Raw genomic sequence first — 24,948 nt, 5'->3', positions numbered from 1 at the left:
GGTAATAGTCTTGACATAGCAAAGACATAACTCACCGACTGTACCTGCAAAGTCCACAAATGACAGTGATCCCGAGTAGGAGCTGGTCCAATATGAAAGAGGACTTTGCTTTTATTACCATCATCATTACTGTATATCATTTCTGAATGTACAGCCATTTGGTTTCATTTAAATGTAAATCTGGCCACTGAACACATTGTCACCCACAGCAACCTGACTATGGTGATTCATTCAGTGATCGGCAGGGAAAATATAAGAGCCCCTTTTGCTTTCTCTGAGGGAAAATAACAGATTTGACCTTTGTCTGTTTTCATGAAAGCCAGTGCAGAGGAAAATAAAAAAACCTTGAGATTTTTCCTTTTTTTTCTTGAAAACAAAAGTAACCACAGTTTTGTGCATCCTTTGTGCTCTGCTCTCTCTCTTTCCACTTTTTAAAAAAATGCCCAACTTGAAGAACAAGGAGGGAGATGTACAATCTGCAGCTCAAGGTCAAGGAAGTAAAACTCTTGGGAGAATAGACAAGTTTGTGTGTCAAATTAGGCTGCGGAGACGGATAACAGAGGGGCACAGCATCACACAACATGTGGTGACGGTTATTTCAGCAAGACTTGACACAATTGTGCATCTGTGGAGCAGGGACAATGCTGTTTGCTGCTAATGTTTATCAAATGAGGTGACCACCAGGGGCCTGGGCATATGTGCATGCACGCAGAATGGAGAATCATTCCAGGAAGGCAAACATAGCAGCTCTGTAGTCTAATCTCACAACATATTCTTGTAGTCATATAGAGCATTAGCTAAACTTATAGCAGACCTAGCGGCTTTACTGACAAATGAACTGGGCGACTTCAGCAATCCTCAATCAAATATCAGATAATCCCATTGCTCATTACTTCTCTCAATACACAACCCTCTATCTTGCTAAAATCACACATCACATAAATTAATCATCAAGTCCCAAATAAATGCCTGCATGTCGAGAGAAATCAACGAGAGCCTCATCAGAAGATAGGTAAGAAGGGATATTACATATCAGTGCACTCGCATACCCTTTTGCATGTCTAAGCAGAGCTTCATTATGAGATAAATACACACCAATAGCAGATTGCTGATCTACAAGGAATTCCCATCACAACTCTGGACAAAGCTTCTTGAAATAGCCCTTATTTCACCAGAACTGTGAGACAAAAGATGAAAAGCCTTTTCAAGATCCCCCATGGGCCACATCATCCTCACTCATGGCTGTGTTACACATGGAGGACCCCTCTTTCATGACCCCTTGCGTGAGTCTCGTTCTGAGCCAGTGGGGGCCTGCGAACATCAGCTATTGATCTTTAAGAGCTTAAATCTTGCTGAGTTCGAGCTAGGACCATCGAGACCCGCAGAGCAGCAGGACTGCTGCTGTTTGCTACTGTTTGGTTCAAGGACTCAACTTGTGGGAAAGTGTGACACCTGTCATGACATGCATGGCCTTTAAAAATGATGTGATATGCAGAAAAGTTGTAACATGCAACAAGGTAGAGTCGAGCATTCAAATGCCCTGCCTCTGTTTTGACAGCCCATTAGTACCTGTAATGCTTTTTAAGCACAATCTGTATAAAAAATAAATAAAACATCTCTTTCACTTTTTAAAATGTGTTGTTTTCTTTTCTTTTTTCTGTGATATTTAATTAAACTCAAGACCTCCGTTTTTTGGAAATCAGTATTTTTGTCTTTTTGACATTCTATAGACAAAAATTGCTCCTCAAGAAAAAAATGGACATACTGAAGATAATCATTTGCTGAACTATTTTTGATGTGGTCCCACACTTAATCGGGATGCTAGGCAGGCATGTTGTGAAGTGAAGCTCAGATGATACCAGATCATGTTCTCAGTGCCAGTCCACATTAGCTGACGCCTCGTGTTATAGCTGTATATACATTAAGCTGCTTTAGCCTGCCCACAGATACTGTTAATCTGCAAGCCAATTTGAAACCCACCTCCACCCCAGCTCCTCCTTTCTGATTAAATGAATGTCATATCCGTTCTCCCTGACGACTGCTCTATTCTATTCCGTGTCTTTTTGCTGCTTTCCACACCTCTGTAAACACCCTGAAGGGCACCACATAAAAAATGACTACAAATAGAAACATTGAGCTTCTTTTGAATGTGCTTGTGCTCCTGACTGAAGTTTGAATTCAGTCAAAATTAATTCTGTGTTCTTCAAGCAAAGTACAAACAGTCTGTCCAAGGAATGCTGGGCCGACACTTTTTAGATCTTCTGCTTCTGTCAGCTTTTTGATGGCGACTTCCTTAATATATAGGAACTCAAGATGATAAGAAATCTGTGTGCCATTTACTGACCTGTTTAACTTTCATGTCTTCTGGCTGCCTGCAAATTGTATTAATTCTGCTAAACAAATTTTGAAGAAAAACCACAGAGAAATGTGTATTTATACAGAGAGAACCTGCACATAGTCTCGTACTGTCAAGCTTTTTCATGTATTTTGTGCATCTATGTAGACTCTTACAAGAGTCTAAATCCTAAACTAAAGGTTGGAGTCACATATCAGTAAAGATTCAAGCATTCCATATTTTGCTTGAGTATGTTGATGTAGAACTTGTAGGATCCAGTCAATTTAGACCACAGGTGTCGAACTCCAGGCCTCGAGGGCCAGTGTCCTGCAGGTTTTAGATGTGTCCTTGATCCAACACAGCTGATTTAAATGGCTAAATTACCTCCTCAACATGTCTTGAAGTTCTCCAGAGGCCTGGTAATGAACTAATCATTTGATTCAGGTGTGTTGACCCAGAGTGAGATCTAAAGCCTGCAGGACACCGGCCCTCGAGGCCTGGAGTTCGACACCCCTGATTTAGACCTTTCTAACTATTACATGCTATCACCAAACATTTTTTTACTTCCTCCATTCTAACCCCTTCTGCTAACCACTTTAATAATAACTTGCTGGAGTCACTCTTTAATTTGTCATAAATATATGCAACCAGAAGGTAGAGATTGCCAAACAATTCAACATTTTTTTTTTAATCTGCAACTGAGAAAACAAAATTGGAAAAAGTTACAATCATTTTTCATTTGATACACACACAGACAAGAAGCAAATAAAAGTTTGTTGTGTATTTCTTTTGTGACACTACACACCCTAAGATAAAAGGAAACTTTTAAACTTTCATTTCCTTTTTTTTCAATACTTCCCTAATGGAAAGTGTTTCAGTTTAAAAAACGAAATCATCTTTATGTAATTCTGTTTTGTTATTATAAATGCCTCTGTAATAATCCTTTTTTGTATTTCTGTGTTTTGTGTGTAGAAAGGGATGCAGTTCCACATGAACTGATTAGCTACATAATGCATTAGGCATGAATAAAAAGCTATACACAACAATACTGTTGCCTTTACTTTCATTTTTTTGATTTTAATTCATATATCCAGTTATCAATTTACACTTTTATTTAATTTTATGGGGAAAATTGGTAACAAATAGAATTTGAATCAGTGACTTACTAGAACATTGGCAATCTGCTTGTAGTTGTGTGCTTTAATGGTTCCTTTTTTTTCACCATTCGAGGTACTCACAGTGGTCCCTGGCTTACTTCCTATTCCTTTTCCTAGACAAACTTGCTCACGTGATTTTTACACAATAGATTTTAGGTTATATTAGAACATTGTGATGTGTTCACCCAAAATGTATGCCTCATCTTTAGGCATGGTAGAAACTGATTGATTAAAATTGAAGGGGCTACTTGAAGAGACAAGCCACAACTCAAGGTAGGAGAAGTTAAGTTGCTTATGTTGATAAGTTAGTTTGTAGTACATTGTAGATGCCATCCCACTACCAAAACAGACAAGTGATGCGCATTTTCTACAAATTATTATTATTGTTGTTGTTGTTGTTGTTGTTGTTGTTGTTGTTGTTGTTGTTATTACTACATAACCTTTATTTAATTAGTATGACCCTTAAGGTTAATGATCAGTAATGACATCCATTAACAACAGTAAAAAGTGAATAAAACCTGTAAACCATTTTAGTTAATTCAAGTTAATTCTGACCTCTGTCTGTGTAGGCTAACAGAAACTACTGATGAAGACATCCATAAAAATGTCACCATTAATAATGATGAAATTATTTAAAGGTGTGGTAGGCAAAATGTTTTTTGGGACCACTGATCAAAATCCAATCTAACAACTTTTCAGCACACTGTAATTCATGATGTCTGCCGGTGTGAACATTTGTGTTTGGTAACACAAAAAGGCAAATAGGCATCTACATTAACTGAAAATATTTCAACTGCAAAGGTTCACTTGACACTGTGGCACCGAGCCTATCCTGTGGATTCTCTCAATACCACAAGGAATCTGAAATGATTACATATGAACAGCTCTATGACTCAACTTTATTTCTGCATAAACAAAGAACTAAAAGCAGGTGAAATCAACAACTTCCTTGTAAGTTCAGAAAATATGTTATTGTTGTTTATGTTCGGCTTTTGGTCGTATTATGGAAGGACGTAGTTCTGGGGTGTTGGGGTGAATATTTGTGGGTTGTGAAAAACACTCAAGAAACTCTGTTCAAATAATTAACATGAGGCAAATCTTTGCTTTGCATTTGACCTGAAGCAGGGTAGGAAACTGAGTCCAGGCACCTTTTCTGGGCACCATTTCCCAGGTTTAGAGAAGAAGACGATAATGAGAGACTTTAGTCCATCGCAAGTCTTTTCACACTACTTCAGATGAGCAATGGATGAACCTGAGGCAGAACCCGTATATACTGTGTAAGCCAAAGCATTAACCTCTTAAGCTACACCAAGACACTGGTAAAAAAGTAGGAGCAAGGATTAGGGTTTAGTTTGTGTTCATACATTTTAAGCTTTCAATAGATAATCTGTAACGAATGAGACTTCATCTGAAATTTCTCATTTTATAGTTTTTTAATCATGTGTATTTAACATGTAACTCAAACAAAACCCCACCCTAATACTAGATTACCAGGTGGGAAGGACTCACGCACATATGGGCAGAAGAGAAGGCCTGACAGCTCTACTGCTCTCTGGTCTTATTGTGCTTTTTTTCCCATGCATCACTTTTCTGAATTTCTGCCCAGCTTCGAGGTCCTAATTATGACTGGTGGTTTGAAATTAGAGGGATGCGTCATAAGTAAAGTATGTTGGTTTCATAACATCATATTCACTCAATATTTAATGTTACCTTCAAGAATAAATGGAACCCCCAGTTTAACTCTATTTTTCTGTGTGTGACTGATCAGTAATGACAGCAGACCTACCTATTTCCATTTGGTCGAAATGAAACTGCCATCATTACAAGATCCTGCTGCATACTTGCATTCCTTATCCTAATATCCTCATAATTACAAGTTAATGTACAACAGATTGATGACAGCTGTCTCCACATCTAATCGACAAGAGAGAACCGGCAATAGTTTGTTTACAAAAATGTAAACAATCATTATTTTAACACAGTGTTTGTGTTGCTGCCAGTCTAACTCCCTGCACACTGGTCAATGACTTCCCGTCTTTTACTAAAATGGATCAGAGTTCGCTCTCTGATCCATTTTTTAATTTCCTTTTTTTGACTTGAGCATAAAATCAAGTGTGAAGGCGTTATTTGTTTTGTGGGTGTGTGTAGGATTCATAAATGAATAATGAAAAACAAATCACTTTTTGCATTTTTGAGATTTTAGATTCTCTGCAGAATATGAAGAAAAACAATGATGCATATTTTGCAAGATAACGTATATTTGAGTTATTCTGAATGAGTGGCTTGTGCAGGGTGAGAATATTTTTTTACATTTGTGGAAGATGATGTATATCAGTTTCTTCACGGCAAACAGATTCCAGCAATAAGGTGGGAAAAAGCCAGAGTTTCCTGCTTCACAATGAAAAAAAGCAGACTTTGCACATTCATGATGTGTAAAGTCGCGTAACGTTAATCTGAACTCTGTTCAGCTCCACAGGCTGCCATATAACCAGTTAAACCTGCAGGGAACCTTTAACACCAAATACCATCTCACCCACCAATTTGGAATCTAGGCACTCTGCTCTGTGCTACTGCTATTTAAGTGGCTAAAATATGGAGATGTGAGAGTCATAAGATCAACACAGACACAACCAGATGTCTGCAGGGCATATTCTGGTTGGGTTGTGGGCTTGTTCTGTAACATCTGATTCAAACGGGTGATGTGGTTCAGTGCAACAGCTTAAAATCTCTAAAACCAATACAGGCTACAGAAAACTGTACAGTGTGTATTAAATAAAGATGATTTTACATGGATTATTTTTTTGTGTGTGTTTAAGGGAGGACTAAATCTATCCTCTTGTATTTGTTCTTTTGGGTTCTCTGGAAAAAGAAAGGAAATAGAACATCAAGCAGGGGCAGATTTCCTACCCTCAACACGACCCCCACTTGTCACAGTCACCTCTCATTCAAACGTATTTTTATCAAGTAAATGTAAAACACTTCCACTGTGGGCTTCTAAAAAGAAACGAAAACCCTTGCTTGGAGTCGCTCTGGTAGCTGCTGATGAATATCTCTGCGTCCCGCACAAACCTCTACATACATTTCCCTGGCACTGTATTCACTTCGTGATATCAGGAAGCGGATCATTTAAAAAGGAGGACCAGCTCTGGAACTCTCAGATAAAATGGCATGCCTGTTGCACAGGCGTGCCTTCATTAAAGCCAGCACTGCTGATTGCAGCGCGGTGATGGATTCATTCACGACTAAAAACTTAGTGGAATGGGACGACTGGCATCGATTCGAGGGGAGACCTAAAAAAGATCAAGAGTGTAGGAACTTGACGGCGCGAGCTGTGGCTTGATGAATCAATAGCAGAAGCTCCACTGCGCAGTGAAGAGAGAAAGCTCAAATTGTGGAAATCTGAAGTCCGAGTGAGACTCAGAATCACCTGCTGAATACTGAACGTGAGCTGGGAAGTATTTGTAAACCTCAAACATGAACCAAAAATCGTGACAGGTGGTGCGTAACCACGGGGATGGCACCCAATAATTGTCTCTCTTCTTTTACCGACCGGCTGAAAGCGCTTACAGCGCAGTGAACACCCAAAGTAGGCACGCATGCACACGGACACACACAGCTCTTACCTTTGGAGATAACCGATGCTGTGCAATAAATAAGCAGCAGGAGGCCCCTCAGAACGAGGTAACGTCCTTTTGTCAGCGCGCCCATACCGACGCGTAGCTCTCCACGGATACGCTATAGAGCTGACGGTGCTCCGGGTCTCTGATGCCTGCTCTTCCCTCCTCCTCCGAGCTGGACGAGCCCCAGCTGCGCAAGTTCCTCGTGTAAACCAGGGAAGCGGACAGTTGGACGCTCTGTTGGGAGAAGGAGGAGCAACTGCAGTAGGAGAAGTGAACGGCTGGCGGGCTGGACTGTTTGTCGAAAGGGAAAAAGCATCTTCACTTCACTTTTGCTGTGCGTGTGTGCGCAGCAGGGGAGACGTGCGCTCCGAGTTTACCCCCCTTTCCAGGCATCATCATCCCGGAGCCTGCCCCGTGCTAACCAATGGCAGAGTGAGAAAGGCTGAGAGGAGGAGACGGAGTGGTAGGCTACTCGTAGGCCTAATCAGTCAAATGTTTCTTCTTTTACAGTAACGCACCAAGCAGCCCAGCGAAGGCGTGAAGGATGATGATACAGTTTACAGGTTTGGAGAAACTGTCCGAAGAAGAAAAGTGGGAGGAAAACGGCTTCATTTCCAACCAGCACAAAGCTGTGTCTCACAGTGTCCGGTATAATCTGATCAATTATAGCCAAAGTAGAGCACTGATCAACAGAAACGCGCCAGTGTGATTTTCTTTTAATGTGCCCCTCAGCTCCAAGGTATGTTTGCTGGTATTCTTATATGTGAAAAATAAATGAAATTTTTGAAAAAGAAAAAAAAATGGGTATGTAATCATGGTAAATGACCTCATTACAAAGACCTCAATACCAGCTGAGAAAAGCAGATACTGACTCTGAGCACACTACTCATTTGTGTCCAAAATGATAATACTTTGATTGATTACAAACGAGTGTAATTTTGATGAAGCTTGGAAGCAACTTCTAACCTGTAGATTTTTCCATGTATGTTTTTATGAAATACAGTGTAGCAGTCAGCCTTAGGTATTCTGAACTTGGTTTAATTCAGTGGCATCATCTCAGTTATTAAAAGAAAAAATAAACTATAACCATTGTCTTTTTTGTCTTCACCAATTTCAACAACTGTGCTTCAAACTTGGCATGCATGCAGCAAGACCCAGCAGGCTAATAGGTCTAATTTTCAAGGTCTTTTCCTTTTTGCTAGGCAGCAGCATCAAAGGTACAGTGTCATCATTTTAAGGACCTCATAGTTATATGCAATCTGAAATAACATATTTAGGTTTAGAATAAATCTCCACTGTCTGTGACGTGTACTTTTACTGATGCTGGGCAGTGTTCCAACTTCACTAACTCTTCTCTTCTTCTTATGGGCAGAAGACCTCCAGCTTCTGTCCATGAGCAGTTTTAGTGGTCGAGATGCAAAGACTGTACTTGGTGGAAAGAATAATGGGACTCTTAACATCAGGTCAAGTCCCATCTGGCACTAGGATTTGTAGTAAGTTCACCCCTTTATATTGAATTTTCGCCTATTTGAAACAGCCAAATGGAACAGAGGAACAGTGAAACAAAAATCAATGTGTGAGACTTTATTGGAAAGATAACATCTTCTAGTTTCTGACAATGAGCTTATTTAACATGTGGCTAAAATAACTCCCATCTAAACCTAAACCTACTCCTAATCTCAATGAGATTTTTACCTGGATAAATAAAGGATTAATTAAAAAAAACAACAACAACAAAAAAAACTCTAGACTGCGCAACATGTACAGTGAAACAATGTTGTTTTTTTAAATTCATACCTGTACTTTACAATCAAAAAAATAAATTGCAAGACCAAAATCAACTATGACCGTATCCTAACAAATGTATAGTCTGTATCTTAACGGTGCTGTCTGGAATTGTCCAAGGTATTAGAGGTACCGATGTGACATCCGTCCAGGCCTTCAGTTTAAAGACAATCACTGGCTGTTGTTAATATCCATGACAGTTAAGTCAATACTGAATTTAAAATGATGATTAGCTGAGGATGCTAAATAATATGGATGTTTAATTCACAGTAAATAATACATTTTTAGAAAATCATTAATATAAATGCTTTTAAATTTTCTATTAATTTTCACTTAAGATTCTGTGGAAAATATTGTCAATCAATCGATCCTTTTCTTAACTGATTACCCAATATAAGGTCACAGGACCAGGGAAGGAGCGGGTGGGGGCATGTGGATGGAGGAGTTCTAGAGACTATCTCAGCTGTCAACACAAGGGGCAGGCTACACCCAACATAGGTTACCAGTCCATCACGTGGCTAATACAGAGAGACAGACATGCTCACATTCACACCTACGGCCAATTTTTTTGAATCACCAATTAACCTAACAGCAGATGGATGGTGGGAGAAAGCCAGAGCACTCAGAGAGAACCCACGCAGGTACAGGGACAACATCTCAATCATCTCAAGCAATATTCACACAGAAAAACTCAAACTGGCTGGGGCTGAATGTAGGGCCTTCCCAATTTAAGGTGACCACTCCTGGTTGTTCTAACCATTGCTACTGTAAAAGATAGTAAACTCAATAATTATTGCACATCATGCTGTACTGTAAAGTTTTACTTCTTCTTAGGGTGAAAGTTGGAATGTTTTCATCAACATTACTGTGTTTGGGTTGAATTTGACTTGTTTTCAAGTCCTGATGTATGAAAAATACATTTTTCTTTCTGAATTACTTACTTTTAAAACTTCTAGGGCATTGAAGGTCACATTTATTGGTTGTTTATGCACAGAAATACATAGTAAATGCTGCCAAGCTGAATAAGTCCAACAAAACTGTAAACCTTTTGACTTGAATTCAGTTGCAGAGGTGAACAGAGCAAATATGATCCCTGCAGAGTCACTGCAGACTTCCCTGAAGACAACATAGGTAACAACAACAGCTTGTTTTACTCTACAAGAAAATCGTGGTTAAAACTTATGGACAAAACAGAAAACACTGTGTTTTTTTGTTTGTTACTGGATAGATCGCAAGTCAGAGGAAAGTATTCTACAAAGATTCTTGATGTTCTTTGTAGAAATGTACAGAATTTACCATCTGTGGGGTTTTTGTAAACAGTTTTTTAGCATTTTAAATAATGTTCTCTGCAGATGGTGACTGAATGAGAAAAGAGTTACTGGAGTTTGAAATATGTGGCAACTTAATGCATTTTGTGTAAAAGCAATGGAAAACTCTTCACGGTTTTATCCACATAGACTCTGTTTCACTTACTGTAATAGCAGTTTTGACAATGTGACTTCAGTTTTGACCCATACAAATGACCAAAAACAGATGGTTCCATTAGCAGGTGTGTCAGGGGCAACGCTTTTGTTCTCCAAAAACAATTAAAAACCCATCACTGAGTTACAGTGTGGCCATCTGACAAATTACAGATGAGTGGGAAAAAAGGAAAAAACAACACAAATCGCATCTTTAATGCACTTTGCCACTGATTCCACAAGTCTCATGAACTCTAGTGGATGGACTGAACACCATTCTTCTAAAAGATATTTCATCCATCGTTTTTTGGCTTTAGCTCTTTCCCCCTATAAAGATGACATTTGACGACCTCCCCAGTACCATTCATAACAAATTTTGACACCTCCGAATATATTAAAGACACAGTAGAACAGTTTCCTGGTTTTTCCAAAGGTAACTGCAGAGACAGAGACCACCCTCGCTAACTTCTGACACAAACCCAGTCATTTTGTTCGATAGGCATGCCTGAAATATGACAGAGACTCCTCATTTCAGAAAAGAGCTTCAAGGGTTACTCCTAGTAGGTTTTTCAAAGGGTAAAGTGTTAATGGTGGTGGAATTTCTAGGTACTCTGGTTGGGTTCAGGTCATTTTCACATTAATCGAACAGTTCAGTGACACTATTGGTCCCGCCATCATAATGCCCTATGAATTTAGGGACTCTTATCTTGGAAGAGACCAGTCCCATCAGACTGAAATTTTTCATCACTTGGTAAAAGTGATCACTTAGATTTTTTTTAATGATTTACAGTGACCTTTCCATCCAAGAGGACAAGTGGACTCAAACCACAGCAGAACCCCTCCATTCCTTCATTCATAATTATAAATTACAGTTTCCCTGATATTCAAGTAAGCAAGCAAAATTTACCTACAGGGACACAACAAGTAGAAAAACAAACAAAAAAAACCCAAAAAACCAAACACCAAGTTCTGACTATATCCATCTTTTTGACGCTGCAGACAAATTCATAACTCATCTTTGAAAAGGCTGACTGTCTAACTCAGGGTTGTTGACTCATTTTATATAATGGGCCACATACAGCCCACTTTGATCTTAAAAAAAGAAATGCAATTTCAACAGTACTTTTCAGTTTTTGTACGTGATACAGAAATACTGCTGCTTTAAATCAAATAAATCTTTCGGTTTGACCCTTTTTGCATAAATTGTAGGAAATGAATTTGTAAAATTACAGAATAGTTCTGGTAGCTCATTGCCCAGACTTTCTTATAATTATAAAACAGAAAGAAATTGAGAGAAAGCTCCCCCCGGACAAAAAAATTCCCAAGTGTTCTTTAAGACTGAGGTTGTTTATTGACACAAAACATAGCCAGTGAACTCAAAACTGCTGCAAACTTCAAGGAATCCCAACACAAACTCTGACTTCATTGTTCATATTGAAGTGAGCTGTTGCATAAAATGTGTAAGAGCAAAAAATTATAAATGTGTTCTTTATTTTGTTTCTTCTACACTTTGTTCTTCAGTCAAAATTTTCAGCAACTCTGCTGCTGATGTTGGGAATATTTCTGGCGAGCTGCCATCAGGCAAGAGTGTTTTGTCAGGAAGATCTTGACCTGATTCTGTGCTGCATTCAATTATGTTTTCACTCTCATCTGATGCGGAAGTGATGTTCTGTGATCAATGTAGCCCACAGAAATCTGTGCACAGGAAGGCTTTAAATTTTATTGCATATAAAGAAAAGCACTTTATCTAATTGAACAAACTGGAATTAAATGATCTGTCATAATTATTGGAGTTTGAATAAGTAAGATATTGATATTGTAGGTACTAAGTAATAGTAAGTTGGTAGAATGCCAGCCCTAAAATACCAAAAATCTTAAAGTTTTGATTTGTTTTTGAGAGTATGAATTGGTCATCTTACTGATTTTTGTCAGTATCTATTAAATATTCTTCTTGGCCAAGGCTGTTCTTTCAGTTGCTCCATAAAACATCATTTCAATTTATAAAACTCTTTAGAGTCACTCCATTTCAGTTCAGCATTTATTAAATAAATCAAAAAGTTTTACTAAAATAGTTTGGCCGCTATGGCAAATCTCTAGAATGCCCATTATTCTTCCTGGGAATACATTGCTTTTTTCTGCTTCGCTAATGCTATGCATAGGACACAAATGACACCTGTACCCAGAATCAAAGACAAAGTTATATATTTTAGCTTTTACAAAATTACAAGTACAAGTAATCATCCCAGTAGTGGAGTAATGTTTGCTCATTTGTGCTATCATAATAAAAATTTGCATGCTCATCTTTCTTAAAACCAAAAGTTGCTCACAGACTCAGAAGCAAATATAGCCCTTAAAGCTAACTATTGGACCTCAGTGTAACAATGTGAATTTGTGATAGCCAAAAAGGTACGGATGTTCCCAAACAGTAGAACACGCATACTTGCAGCGTTTATTCTAGATTTTAAGTTTTTGGCTGAGTACAAAAGAAGTAAGGTAAAATATTATTATTACCATTAGATTTAAACGTTTTATCCATCCATTCAATCTTCCATTTTATTGACTGCATGTCTAATTCAAGGTTGTAGAGGGCTCAAGTCTGTCTCAGTCACCTGTCACAGGGCAAAAGTTGGGGTATGACCTGAAAAGGTGGCCAATCAGTTACAGGGTGATTTTAAGTTTTCCTCTGTCCTTAGTTATTCCAGTTAAAAGAACGTATTTAACATAGTCTGACATTTTAAGTTCTTGTCAGTCCTGTATGTGTTGTTGGTCACATGGTGGTCAGCATGTTTGCTTTGCAGGAAGAACCTGCATTTGTTCTCCCTTTTGTCTCCAGCAGTTTCAGTTTCCTCCCACAAAGTTCGATGTAGGTCCATCCCCACATTAAGGTATAAATATGGCATCATGTTCAACAGTGGTCCTCAAGGTGCAAACCACAAGGGTGTCCCCTTTCAAGGAAGGAGCAGCAGTAACTTAGAGTGTAATGTTACAGTTGTACCCCAGAAGTAATAATAAAGTGCTTTAGTTTTAATAATGGAGAAGCTTCTTCTTTGTTTTAACAGCAGTTGGTGCATGTGATTGATAACCACACCACCACCTACATTTTGCGGGGCCATGGAAGGTTAGAAAATTAATACTAAGAACCCATGAGATGTTATTAGTTGATAGACAAGTCTCTTCTCTGCTCGTTATTTCAGCAAGTCTAACCAAATCCCATTATGTTAGTCACCATTGCTATTCAGATTCTCAGATCTCATGCATCAGTAATCTTTTCCTTATTTAACAGGCAAACTATTTTGATTTATACAGCACTATATTACTAGGATAATTTATATACTCAGGTACTATGTGATATGTACCTTCCTCAAAGACTTTCTAAGGGTTGGTGTTTTAAAGTGAATAATCTCCAAACAATAAAATGTTAGTTGGTAAGAACAAAAACTGCTGGATCCATCGTCATTTAAAATCCACAGGCAGTATTGAACAAGGACACTCATCGAAACCCGAGTGAAATAGAGGCAGCTAACAAATTCAAGTTGTAAATCTGCTACCTTCTTTAAGCCATTGAATGTCTGCTCTAATGTTCACAAACTTATGCATTATTAAATATCACTATTATGGTGCTCAATACACATTTTTTAATAAAAGTAAAGCTTTTAAGCCACATTCACAAACACAAAGGTACTGAGAACTTCATCTAACAACCTCTGCTTCTGCTGACCACTTTCACAACATCCTGTTGTGGACTGGACTCTTATGACAGAGCTGCAATGGATGTGAAAGGCGCACTTCAGGGCAGCTCTTAAAATGATTCACCTCATGTAGCTTTTTATTTAAAATTATGGGGAGAGCAATCAGTTTAAGTACGGCCAGCCATGCAGATAAAACAAAGTAGGCAGCCCTTTGTTTTCATGGATGGCAAGAGCTGAAAGAATGGCACACAAATAGTTCAACTATACTTGACTAGAGAGCAGCAGTGGGATTACAGTGCATAATAGTTTTAGTTCCACTTTAAGTACACCTCTGTAAGACCAAGCTGTCCCCTGAAATGATGGTCATGTACAACTAATCCATATTGACTGATATATTTTGTACAAAATGTTTTTGGAGTATTGATGATTATGAAAATTTGTCACTAAAATTGTCTTCCGCCATAGTAGTGCTCCTGTAAACCATACTGTGATGATACAATCATAATATAGCCATTTTAAAGCATAGGGAAAGTTGCATGATTTTGGCTTCCCTGTGTACTGTTAAAACAAAATGTGCTGCAATGTGTCATAAAGTAAAAGCAAAGACATTTCAGAAATTTAAATTGTACTGAATTAAAATGAGGTAAGGTCAGTTTGGCAACTGAAGCATGTCTGTGGTATGTCCTTTGTAGCAATCATAATGTGCATTTACAGGTAATTTTCAATTAAAAAGGCTTTAATATGGGTGCTGGTTTCAAGCCCACTGAAACAAATCCGAAGGTCTCACTTGAATCTTAATTATTTAATTTCTGTTGGTGTATAGAAATCATGCCTCTGTCTAAATACTTACGGGCCTAAATGGGCCAGACAAGGTTGCTTGAGTTGTGGCTTGTTGACTAGCAAAGGTTTTAAAAGTGTATTTTTTTTTTCTTTCTGTATGCGAGACACAGAAGGGACAATGTCATTGGTTGTTTTTGTTTGCCTAAGGAAACTGTCCTGAGCCTGACTTGAAGAGTTGGCTGGAGTACTGAACCATCAGGTCAGCTCTGCTACAGGTCTGCACTGAGATAATTATCACAATGATATTATCCTTATAATGGGGGTATACATTTAATAATTTACCTTTGACAACACTGCAGTTTAGTCCTCTTTAAAGCACCTAAAAACAGCCCTGCTTAGTGCCACCGATATATTTACACATTAGTCTGAAATCTTTTATTTAAGCATAAAAGCTCTTTTGCAGCTACACAGGACTGCACAGAGCCCTGTGCAAACTTTCTTTTTCACATGACTATGTTAACAGTGCATTGTAAAGCAGCTCACTGATTAAAAATATCTGCATACAAAGTCAGAAGCAACAATTTCATACCCCAAAATAACACTGTGGTTTCAATATTGTTTAAAAATTGGCGCTCCTTTTCACATGGTCATAGATGTGGCTGTAGTTCATCCAAGTATGGTCCAAAATATATCAGCAGCTGTCTCAAGGTTGGTGTTATAGTGAGCTGTAGGTCAGGAGGTAGAGAAAGTCATCTATTAATTGGAAGATTGGTATTTTGATCCCTGGCTGCTCCAGTCTGCACCCAAATTATCCTTGAGCAAGATACTGAACCCCAAGTTGCTCTCTGGTGTGTTCATCAGAGTATGAATTTGTGTGAATGTTAGCCAGAAAGCACTCAGGCACAGAACAAAGTTCTTGTATGAATTGGTATAAAGTGCTTCGAGTGCTCAAGTAGAGTAGGAATGCGCTATGTAGGAACCAGTTCATTCACCATTTGTTACAGTCCTAGCAGGCCTACTGTGTGCACTGTGTGGTTGTGTCCCTGTGAAACCAGTGCAAAACTGGAATCACTCAGCAATCAATCAGTTCTGCAGTATAAAACTTGGAGACAAGCACTTCAGTCTCAGTGTGAGCCAGTTTTACTGCTGTGGTAAGCTTCAGCTATGTGTTTTCAAATGGTAGAGAGAAGTTGGCCTGCAGAAGATTGTGGTTTTCTTCTTCTTCTTTACTTCTTTGACTTCTGTCTGATGTTTACCTTTTTTGTTTTATTGCTTTATCGACCACCTAGCCATCTCTTTATGATGAACCATTCAATAAAACACTGATTTATTTCATGATCTCACCCTGTTTGACAGTAATAAACTACAGGTATAGAAGGAAATGTTGGGGTACCAAATATCCTATCTTTTTAATCTCAATGGGATCTTCCTGGTTAAATAAAGGTTAAATAAAAAATAAAAATAAAAAAATAAAAACTGCACTATGAAGTAGAGATAATATGGCTACATTCCGTTTACCTATATTGTTAATAACGTGATGAGTCAGAGTCTGTAGTTGGTATGTGGAGCAGCCTGAGAATGATAAGAACATTTTGCTCTACACTATGGAACAAATCTCACTTGTATTAAAGACTCTGTAGGTTATCTTTCAGCGGTACTCATCAAACTCATACAACGCTCTGATGTTTGCAGGGTATGTTCAAACAGTGTGGGATCACAACACTACTGTGAAAATTACATCATGATGCACTTGAACTGTGCCAACACTATAACATGAAAATATGAATCATTTGACTGATTTCACTCACTTACATTCAAAGCAGTTGCTGGATGGAAAAATAAATCAGAATTTTACTGATATAGTCACAGGACAAAATTCTCAACTACCATCACAGACTGACTGAAATGAACAGGAACGCCATCACTTCCAGAATTGCTGCTATTATTATTACTACTACTGTTTTTAAATTTTTGATTCTGTTTTATTTTATTTTTTCCTTCTTTTTTTTTTTTTTTACCAACTATGTGTTGAGCTAATTTTAAAAAATCAATTTGCCTATAGGGATTCATTTAGTTTTCTGATTCTGCTGTGCTGTGGTCCTCTGTGACCTTCTTCTTCATTCCAAACACATGACATGAATGGCAACGAGGGGAAACATTTCCATGTTTACAACAATCATCCATCACCTCATGTTCATTCCACTATAGGGCTGGTCATGTAAGTGTTACAAAGACCACAAATGAAACAACGTAGCAAAGTAATAATACATTTGGACTTAACAAACCTGAAGAAGCAAGTATTTTAGGATCCCTTAAACAGCATTATTAATATAAACACTTTATTTTAACATGTGACAAAACTGAAATTTTCTGATTATTCTCCTAATATCTGAGAAACAAACAGATCTGTCATATGGAAAAAAAGTAACTACACCCCTCCATTTATCACATCTTCAACTCCATAAAATTAGCACACCAGATCAGGTTGCCAGTGTTTAGAAATGCCTTAGGGAATACTTAATGGGCCTCATTTACGAACAGTGCATACTCACAAATCAGTGTGTAGATCATGCACACAAACATTTCATGCACAAATCAGTGATTTATGTGTGCAAAAAATGATGAAGGCCTGGTTGTCTTAGAAAACGTAAACACGTCTTTAAAATAGGAACTACTACTACTCCTAATTATCTCCTACCACTGATCTTCTTGGGCCATTTCCTTCCAGCTGGTTGTGGTGTGAGAAGATGCAGCAAAACAAGAAGAGAGGCCATGTCGCTGTCCCACTCTGCAGACAGGGCTAAGGAGTTAAATACTAATGCTGGAAACGGGGAGGTAGAACTAAACTTCACTCACATATAACAACTGGTTGAGGGCATAGACAGAAAAGAAGTGATCCTTACACACATTATGCAAACTGCTGCTTTTTTGATAACTTTAAATGAAGTAACTGATAACAAAAATGAAAACAAAAATTATTACACTAATAAAGTGTTACTTTAGGACACTACCTGGCTCATCAGCATCTGTTCAAGGCAGAAAACTGGTGTTCCATTTTTCCAGGAACCTGAAAGCAGTCTTTACTCCAAACATCATTGCAAAGTCCTGCAAAATCTAAGGAAAGAGAAGTATGTCCATTAAAATCACTTCTTGTAAATCAAGTATTTTTCAGATTCCCATTTGTTCACCTACCAGTCTTTTAGTGTCCAAAAAATTAGGAAACATCTGAAGAATGTTTGTCGATTCTTGTGGGTCATCTGCTGATGATAGTAGAATGTCTCTCTCATCTTGAGGAGGGCTATATCTTCGTCATTGGTGTGATGAAGAAGAGACATGGCTTCCATACATTGATCTCTTGTTTGCTGGTCATCAGTGAAACCAAATGTCCTTGGTCATGTGAGCCCTCCTTTCAGTTCCACTCTTTACTGTGATGGTGGTGGTGGTTTTGGATTGGCATTACACAGTATGGACACGCCACTCAAAAAACCTTTGTTGCTCTGAATGTCATAGAAATGCTCCTACAGAAAGAAAAAAAAGTGCAGACAATGTTAAGTATATAGTCGAGCACATAATTATTCATATCCCAAGTTACTTTTATTCAACCAGCAAGGTTTTGACCGGAAATGACACAGGCGTCTCCCAAAAGATAACAAGACGATGTACAAGAGGCACCATTGTGGAAAAAAAAAATCTAAGCTTTTATTTACATTTGAGCAAAAAGTGTAATGTCTGAAATTATTCATACAGGCTACACCACTCTTTGGCTAAATATGGCCATTATCATGAGTTTAAACAGAACATTACAGTAGCTAGCTAACATTTAATGAAATGTTAGCATTAAAAACGAAATAAACATTTTCATTGACTATGTGAAATGTGTTTCTTAAAATACAGTAAAATAAGCTAGTTAGCTAACTTTTGACTAACATTAGCCTAGCTGCTTTCACTGAATCAGTGGAACATGCAGAAACACATGTGGTACTAGTTACCTAACTTTATGTTTTACTCACACATCCATGTAACCAAATATACAAATAACGTCACTAACAGAAAATCCCAAAGTAAATAAAGTATTTTTACCTTCCTAATGTTGGAGTCCAAGAGAGAAACACAGGTCTGCGAGGTAATGGTCGATAGACAAACAACACCAGCAGTGTGTTGAATTAGACTCCTCAGCACCCAGTGAATGAACACCTAAATATTGCACTGCTTTAGAGTACTCCCCAGCACTGGCTGTAGTATAAGGTGAAAAATAAACTCCCAGAAACTCTTGCTTGATTAGACTGCAATCTGGGCAATTTGGAAACCAAATCAACACCTCAAAGGTGTCTTTCTTTCCTGAATCATCTTTGCTTTTTGGCAGGGTGTAAAAGAGTTGAAAGATGCCAGAGCCACAGGGAATACTGTTTCCATCAAAGGGTGTACATGCTTAGGTGGGTAGTTTGTGTCAAAGTAACATCCACATGGATGGCAGGACCAGCAGATCATTGCCCAAAACATCAGACTGCCTCTGCAGGTTTTCCTTCTTCTTAGAGTGCATCTTGGTGCCAGGTGTTCCCCAGGTACACTGTAAAATGTAATATTGTGTTTAATTAAAAATATTAAATAGGCTGAACTCAATTTTTATCAATTTGTTATTAGAACTCAATTCAAATAACTTACCAGTACTTTTTATGCAAAAACGCTGATAAACTCAATTAATTTGAGTTGTCCTAACTTAGAAAAACTAAGTAAGCTGGAAGTTTTGCTTCTCAGTGCGGAAGGATGAAAGATGTGTTTTGAAAATGCCACGTCACTACCGTCCTCCTCCCTCGCGGATCAGTCCGCATGTTCACGGAGCATTTTTTATGGAATATGTTGAGCAAACCTGGAGAAGCTTCAGCTCAAGATATTATTGTTGTCATTGCTGTGGATCTTTACCTGATACACTGACTTGGTGAGTAAATGTTTACTCTTATTCAAACTGATTTGTGGCTTCTCTTAGTTTAGCACCAGGTTTAAAATCTTGCTGGCTAGTTAGTGTTAGCCTAGCGTTGCTGCTGCCGCTGGGCTCATGTTACTTAAAAATTAACACCACAGCCTTAAAAACCTTACATAATGTCGGTGAAATTTTCTGTTGATCGTTTGAAATAAATGAGTGAGATAAGAGTATGGGCTCAAAATGTGGTCATAAATATTTTGTACTTGTAAATCAGGATTTGTATGTGTAAAAAGAATTTGTGTGTGTGTAAAAAAGATTTGTATGTGTAAAAAAGATTTGTGTGTGTGTAAAAAAGATTTGTATGTGTAAAAAAGATTTGTGTGTGCGTAAAAAAGATTTGTATGTGTAAAAAAGATTTGTGTGTGCGTAAAAAAGATTTGTATGTGTAAAAAAAGATTTGTGTGTGCGTAAAAAAGATTTGTGTGTGGACATAGCCAAAAACCCCCTGCAAGTTACACGTACGAATTTTGACCCTATTTTTCTTCCTTTCATCTGATTGGTCAATGTCATGTCAATCACAAATGTAACAATCCAATCAGAGAACAGATGGGTTTGGCTGTCGGAGGGACGCTTTTTTTGAACTGCAGGTCTTTGAAGGGAATAAATGCCCTTTTACATGCCAACCCAGCGTTTTCCTTCATCACCACGAAGGAAAACAGTCTGTGGTCGTCTGAGTTTGGTGATTTTTGTGTCACAGGTCTACGTGCTTAATACAGGGACTTCCACAGCCTTTTCAACAGCGCTGCGGACCGCGGGGGGCAGTGTTTTGGAAATGACAGTCTTCATTACAAAGCTTTCTTCCTTATGAATTAGCATACATGTTTTTATTGAACATTTGAAGAACTAGCAAAAAAAAAAAAAACGAAACTCTTGTAGAGGACATAAAGTCAGAGATAGAAACGACAAGGAGCAGGTGCATCTAGTACAGGTAGAGCTGCTGCAAAAACCCACAGAGCCCAGCAGCCAGCGCAACAAATTCTGGATCCTTTGCTTTTAGTTAGCATTAGCAGCACATCCTGCGTCCGATGTGAAAGGACTTTTATGCTGCGCACTGTGACTCACAGCAATGGTCCCGGGTCAGCCCTGACTTTGTGTTAAACTAATCCTAAAGTAATGATGGTATTTCTAACCACTAACATACCACAACTTTATACTTTCAACAGCTGCTGAAAATTAGCGGACCTAGCTGCTATCGGATATTTATATAGAGATCCTCCAGCTTCAAACTGTATTACCCTTCAAGGACCTGCATTTCAAAAAAGTGCCCCTCCGACAGCCAAACCCATCTGTTCTCTGATTGGATTATTACATTTGTGATTGACATGACATTGACCAATCAGATGAAAGGAAGAAAAATAGGGTCAAAATTCGTACGTGTAACTTGCAGGGGGTTTTTGGCTATGTCCACACACAAATCTTTTTTACGCACACACAAATCTTTTTTACACACACAAATCTTTTTTACGCACACACAAATCTTTTTTACACATACAAATCTTTTTTACGCACACACAAATCTTTTTTACGCACACACAAATCTTTTTTACACACACACAAATTCTTTTTACACATACAAATCCTGATTTACAAGTACAAAACTGATTTACAAGTACAAAATATTTATGACCACATTTTGAGCCCATATAAGAGGCCAGACAAAATTCTTTGGGAGGTGCAGCCGTTAGGGGTGGGGTAGGTGTGGGGTGTGGGGGGTGGATAACTGAGCTCTCCGAAAACGTGGAAGTACTTTTGCAAATATGTGATATTCTGATAAATTAAGTAGATATTTGAGCATTACACAGCTACATTCTCGCCTGAAAATATCTTAAAAGGTTATTTTGTGACCCAGAAAGGGTAGTCTGGGGAAAAGGAGGATCGCATTTGTCGGCCACGGTTGTCGGAGCCTGTGTGTACTTGTAAGTGCGGCAATGGCGGAGGAGCGCCGCTGAAAAACTTATTACTTTTTCTGGGTCACAAAATAAACTTTTAAGATATTTTCAGGCGAGAAGGTAGCTGTGTAAAGTTCAAATATCTGCTCGATTTATCAAGACATCACATATTTGCAAAAATGCTCCGACGTTTTCGGAGACATCCATTTTTTTCATGCTTTGTGGCAGCTTTTGAACATCTGTAACATCTATTAACCCTTGTGTGGTGTTCGTATTTTTGTTACTCAGCCAGTGTTCATGGGTCTGGTGGACCCGCTAGAGTTTTGGCTTTCCAAATTAACACTATCAAACAATTTTATGTTAAATTACTCAACAGATGTTTACTTCATCCCAATTACAAGCCATATGAACAGCAAACATGGTTAATTTTTCCCTTTTACCTTTGTTAGATCACATTTATGAATTAATGTGCTTCTCGTTTTTTTTGTAAAATGTTATAAAAAAAAATTAAATCAGTTATAATCAAGTGGAGTGAGTGGAAAGACACAACACATTTACACGTGAAGCAATATGTTTCACAACTAAATGGGATCAGCTGCTCATAAATGGTGACATTAGGGCCAGGGTTGTAAAACAAGGGGAGGTGGTGCACCCACTTATTCCACACTGTCCTGATGGCAGCTAGCTTGTCTCTCTGCCGTCGAGCTGGTCTGTCGTCTCGGTTATCAAAACGGATAATCCTGGAAATTTTGTGGAAGTTTTCCAGAGACATTGATGCACTGAAAGGTTCTTGCCGGTTTCCCCTTTGGACCTGAAAACTCCTGCAAGCATAAGAACCCTAAAGTAGGCCTTTGGGGTTCTTAGATCAATTTGGTTCATCTCCTTCCAACTCTCTCCAAAAACACACCTTCCATCTAGATTACTGCAATCCAGAATAATTTTCTGGATAATCTGGGATGAAAAGCTCAAATGAAGACTTGATGTCCCACACATGAGTAACTGTCAGCCGTGTTGGCCCTGGCTTATCACAGTAGCAGCTCTGCAGGGTGGCTCATTTCTTGGGCAAGAAGACCATTCAATTTCACCATTTATTGACATCCATATTTCTTCACCTGCTGTCTGGTGGGCTTGTTCTGGTCCTGGAGCTGGCTGCTGATGGGGTACTCGTCTTCATTTTGTTACTAAATGATGCTCAACCTCATCCTCTTCTTCAAAGTCACTGTCAGACTCTGAATTTTCAGAAATGTGAAATATTCTGAAACCTCTTTGTCAACATCATCATCCGAAGCTCCTCTCTCCTCCAAAATCAATTGGATGGCCCTCGCAGCCATCTTTTGCCATCTTGATCAGTTGTGATAAAGAACCACACTGGCAAAGTCTTATTTATAGTATTATGCCCCTAATTTGCAGGTGGGACAGGGTGTGAGAAAATAAAATTTGGATCGCTCAAGAAAGAGGGTAAAATGTGCGGGAATGTAAGAGCAGACGGTGTTGATAGTTGAATTTTCAACAATGTTGCAACTTTGTGCGGGAGCGGGAGGGGAAGAAAACAGCAGCACCAGAAAGGAGGAAGACAGAGTATGGGAACACAGGACCTACACTTTCAACACTTTTATTAGACCTGGGTCCAGTGGACCCGAACACCTTGTATGTAATGTAAATGCGTGGGGGGAGCTACAGTATGAGGTCGTTGAAAATTTGTTCGGATTTATGTTCTTCACAGAAAATAAGCCAAAGCCAATGAATTTCAGGTTGAAAAAATAATTAATTGTTTAATTTTTCTTTTGAAAAAAACTGAAAACGGGTCTCACAGACCCGAACACCATACAAGGGTTAATGTCAAGTCTAGCCTTTATTTAACAACATAAGCAAACTCTATGTTACAATGATTGCACAGCCATTAAGGATCAAATCAGTTTCTGAAAAATGTTCTGTTTTTTCTCCCTCTGCTTGCTTCTTACTGTCTTTGAGGCTCGGGACCAGCACTCCTGTTGTTGGACAGAAAGACATCAACTCAGTGGTAAGTATTTTGGTTTTCCAATATATTAGCAACTGTCAGTGACATTTATATTAATCAGGCTGAACTTTAATCATACTTTAGATCAGCCTGTTTTACTTATTGTTTTGTTTGTGCTTTGGTTTGGGGAAGTTGTTTCTTTACTGATCTTTTCCTGTCTTCTGTTATTAGACTTGAGATATGACTGCACTATGCTGTTGCTGGTGACTCCAGTTAATTCTACAAGACATGCTGTGTAAGTAAACAAACAACAACAGTTTGGTCTGCATTTCTTGAAAGATCACATCCCCCAAACTTAGTTTAGAGGGTCTACACTGTATATAGTGAAGTCTGCAAGTTTTCTAACAGCAAAATTTGTTTTATGCCCAAATCATTTTGCACATCATTAGAATGAAAGTTATTGGCCATGTTTGCATAGCCCTTTTTAAAATGATGCTTTCATGACATTATTGTATGTTGCGTGGTGGTCACGGCTATCCAGACTGACAATTGGGACATTGAATGTCACCTCTCCGATGGGGAGGGAGCCTGAGATTGTCTAAATTGGAGTCTGTTTTATACCAAATGCAGGAAAAAAAATGTTATAAGAAAGCAATTAAGTTCATGTTCCAAAAAATATGATTGTTTGCTTGCAGGACAACAGGAGAGATGAGTCCTCCGTCACAGATGGTGTGGTCAGTGAAGATGGTCGCCTGCAGGTTCAAGCTCATTGCATCTCCAACCCACATCCACTGCCACTGTACTTAAGGGAAGTTAAAGACTTTCTTCCGCACCTACATTTGGATCACCTCGATCCATGACAGTCATGCAGGCAGTAATGCCTGGCCTGGAAACAAGCCATCCTTAAAATATTACAACATTCCAGCTCATGTGTTGGAATGAAAAACAAATGTGTTCTTTAAATTAGAGACTGCACTTGTGACAGAACAACAAATATTTTATTTTGATTATATAAGTAATGTAAGTACAAAACAAACTTGTGGTAGACCTAAACTTATTTTCAGAATAATTACATCTGAGACTTTGTTTCATTGTAAGATTATAACAGTGATGGCAATATAATTGTTTGTTGTTCAGCAGAACAGTGTCCAGTATGTTGGCTGTTGTACTTTGTTGTGTTTGAAAATAAAAGTTGGGCTGATTTTAACATCATTACAAAAATTGTTGTTAATTATTTTTAATCATATTCAGGTTACCACAAATTGTTTTTTCATTTAGTTGAACTTGAAATGTTT

General features: G+C 38.3%; 1 protein-coding gene and 1 long non-coding RNA gene across 5 annotated transcripts in view; one reads left to right on the top strand and one right to left on the bottom strand.

The window, feature by feature from the left end:
* Positions 1–7,476, bottom strand: part of unc5db (unc-5 netrin receptor Db) — a 276,359-nt gene extending 268,883 nt beyond the window's left edge. For all 4 annotated transcript variants that reach the window (XR_010095284.1, XM_063489657.1, XM_063489659.1 and 1 more), the window contains exon 1: positions 7,116–7,476. Coding sequence is in view for 3 of the 4 variants with exons in the window: in XM_063489657.1 (XP_063345727.1) it covers positions 7,116–7,200 (85 nt within the window). In the remaining variant the exon portion in view is untranslated. The remainder of the gene's footprint in view (positions 1–7,115) is intronic.
* Positions 7,477–19,701: 12,225 nt separating this feature from the next.
* Positions 19,702–24,006, top strand: LOC134638581 (uncharacterized). Its single transcript, XR_010095271.2, has 3 exons — positions 19,702–19,762; positions 23,668–23,716; positions 23,885–24,006. It is a non-coding gene; the product is annotated as an uncharacterized LOC134638581 (long non-coding RNA).
* Positions 24,007–24,948: the final 942 nt, after the last annotated feature.

The sequence above is a fragment of the Pelmatolapia mariae genome, linkage group LG12 (genome assembly GCF_036321145.2).
Source record: "Pelmatolapia mariae isolate MD_Pm_ZW linkage group LG12, Pm_UMD_F_2, whole genome shotgun sequence".
NCBI classification, from domain to species: Eukaryota; Metazoa; Chordata; class Actinopteri; order Cichliformes; family Cichlidae; genus Pelmatolapia; species Pelmatolapia mariae.
Note: the sequence above shows the minus strand (reverse complement) of the source record. Positions and strands in the feature narration are given on the sequence as shown.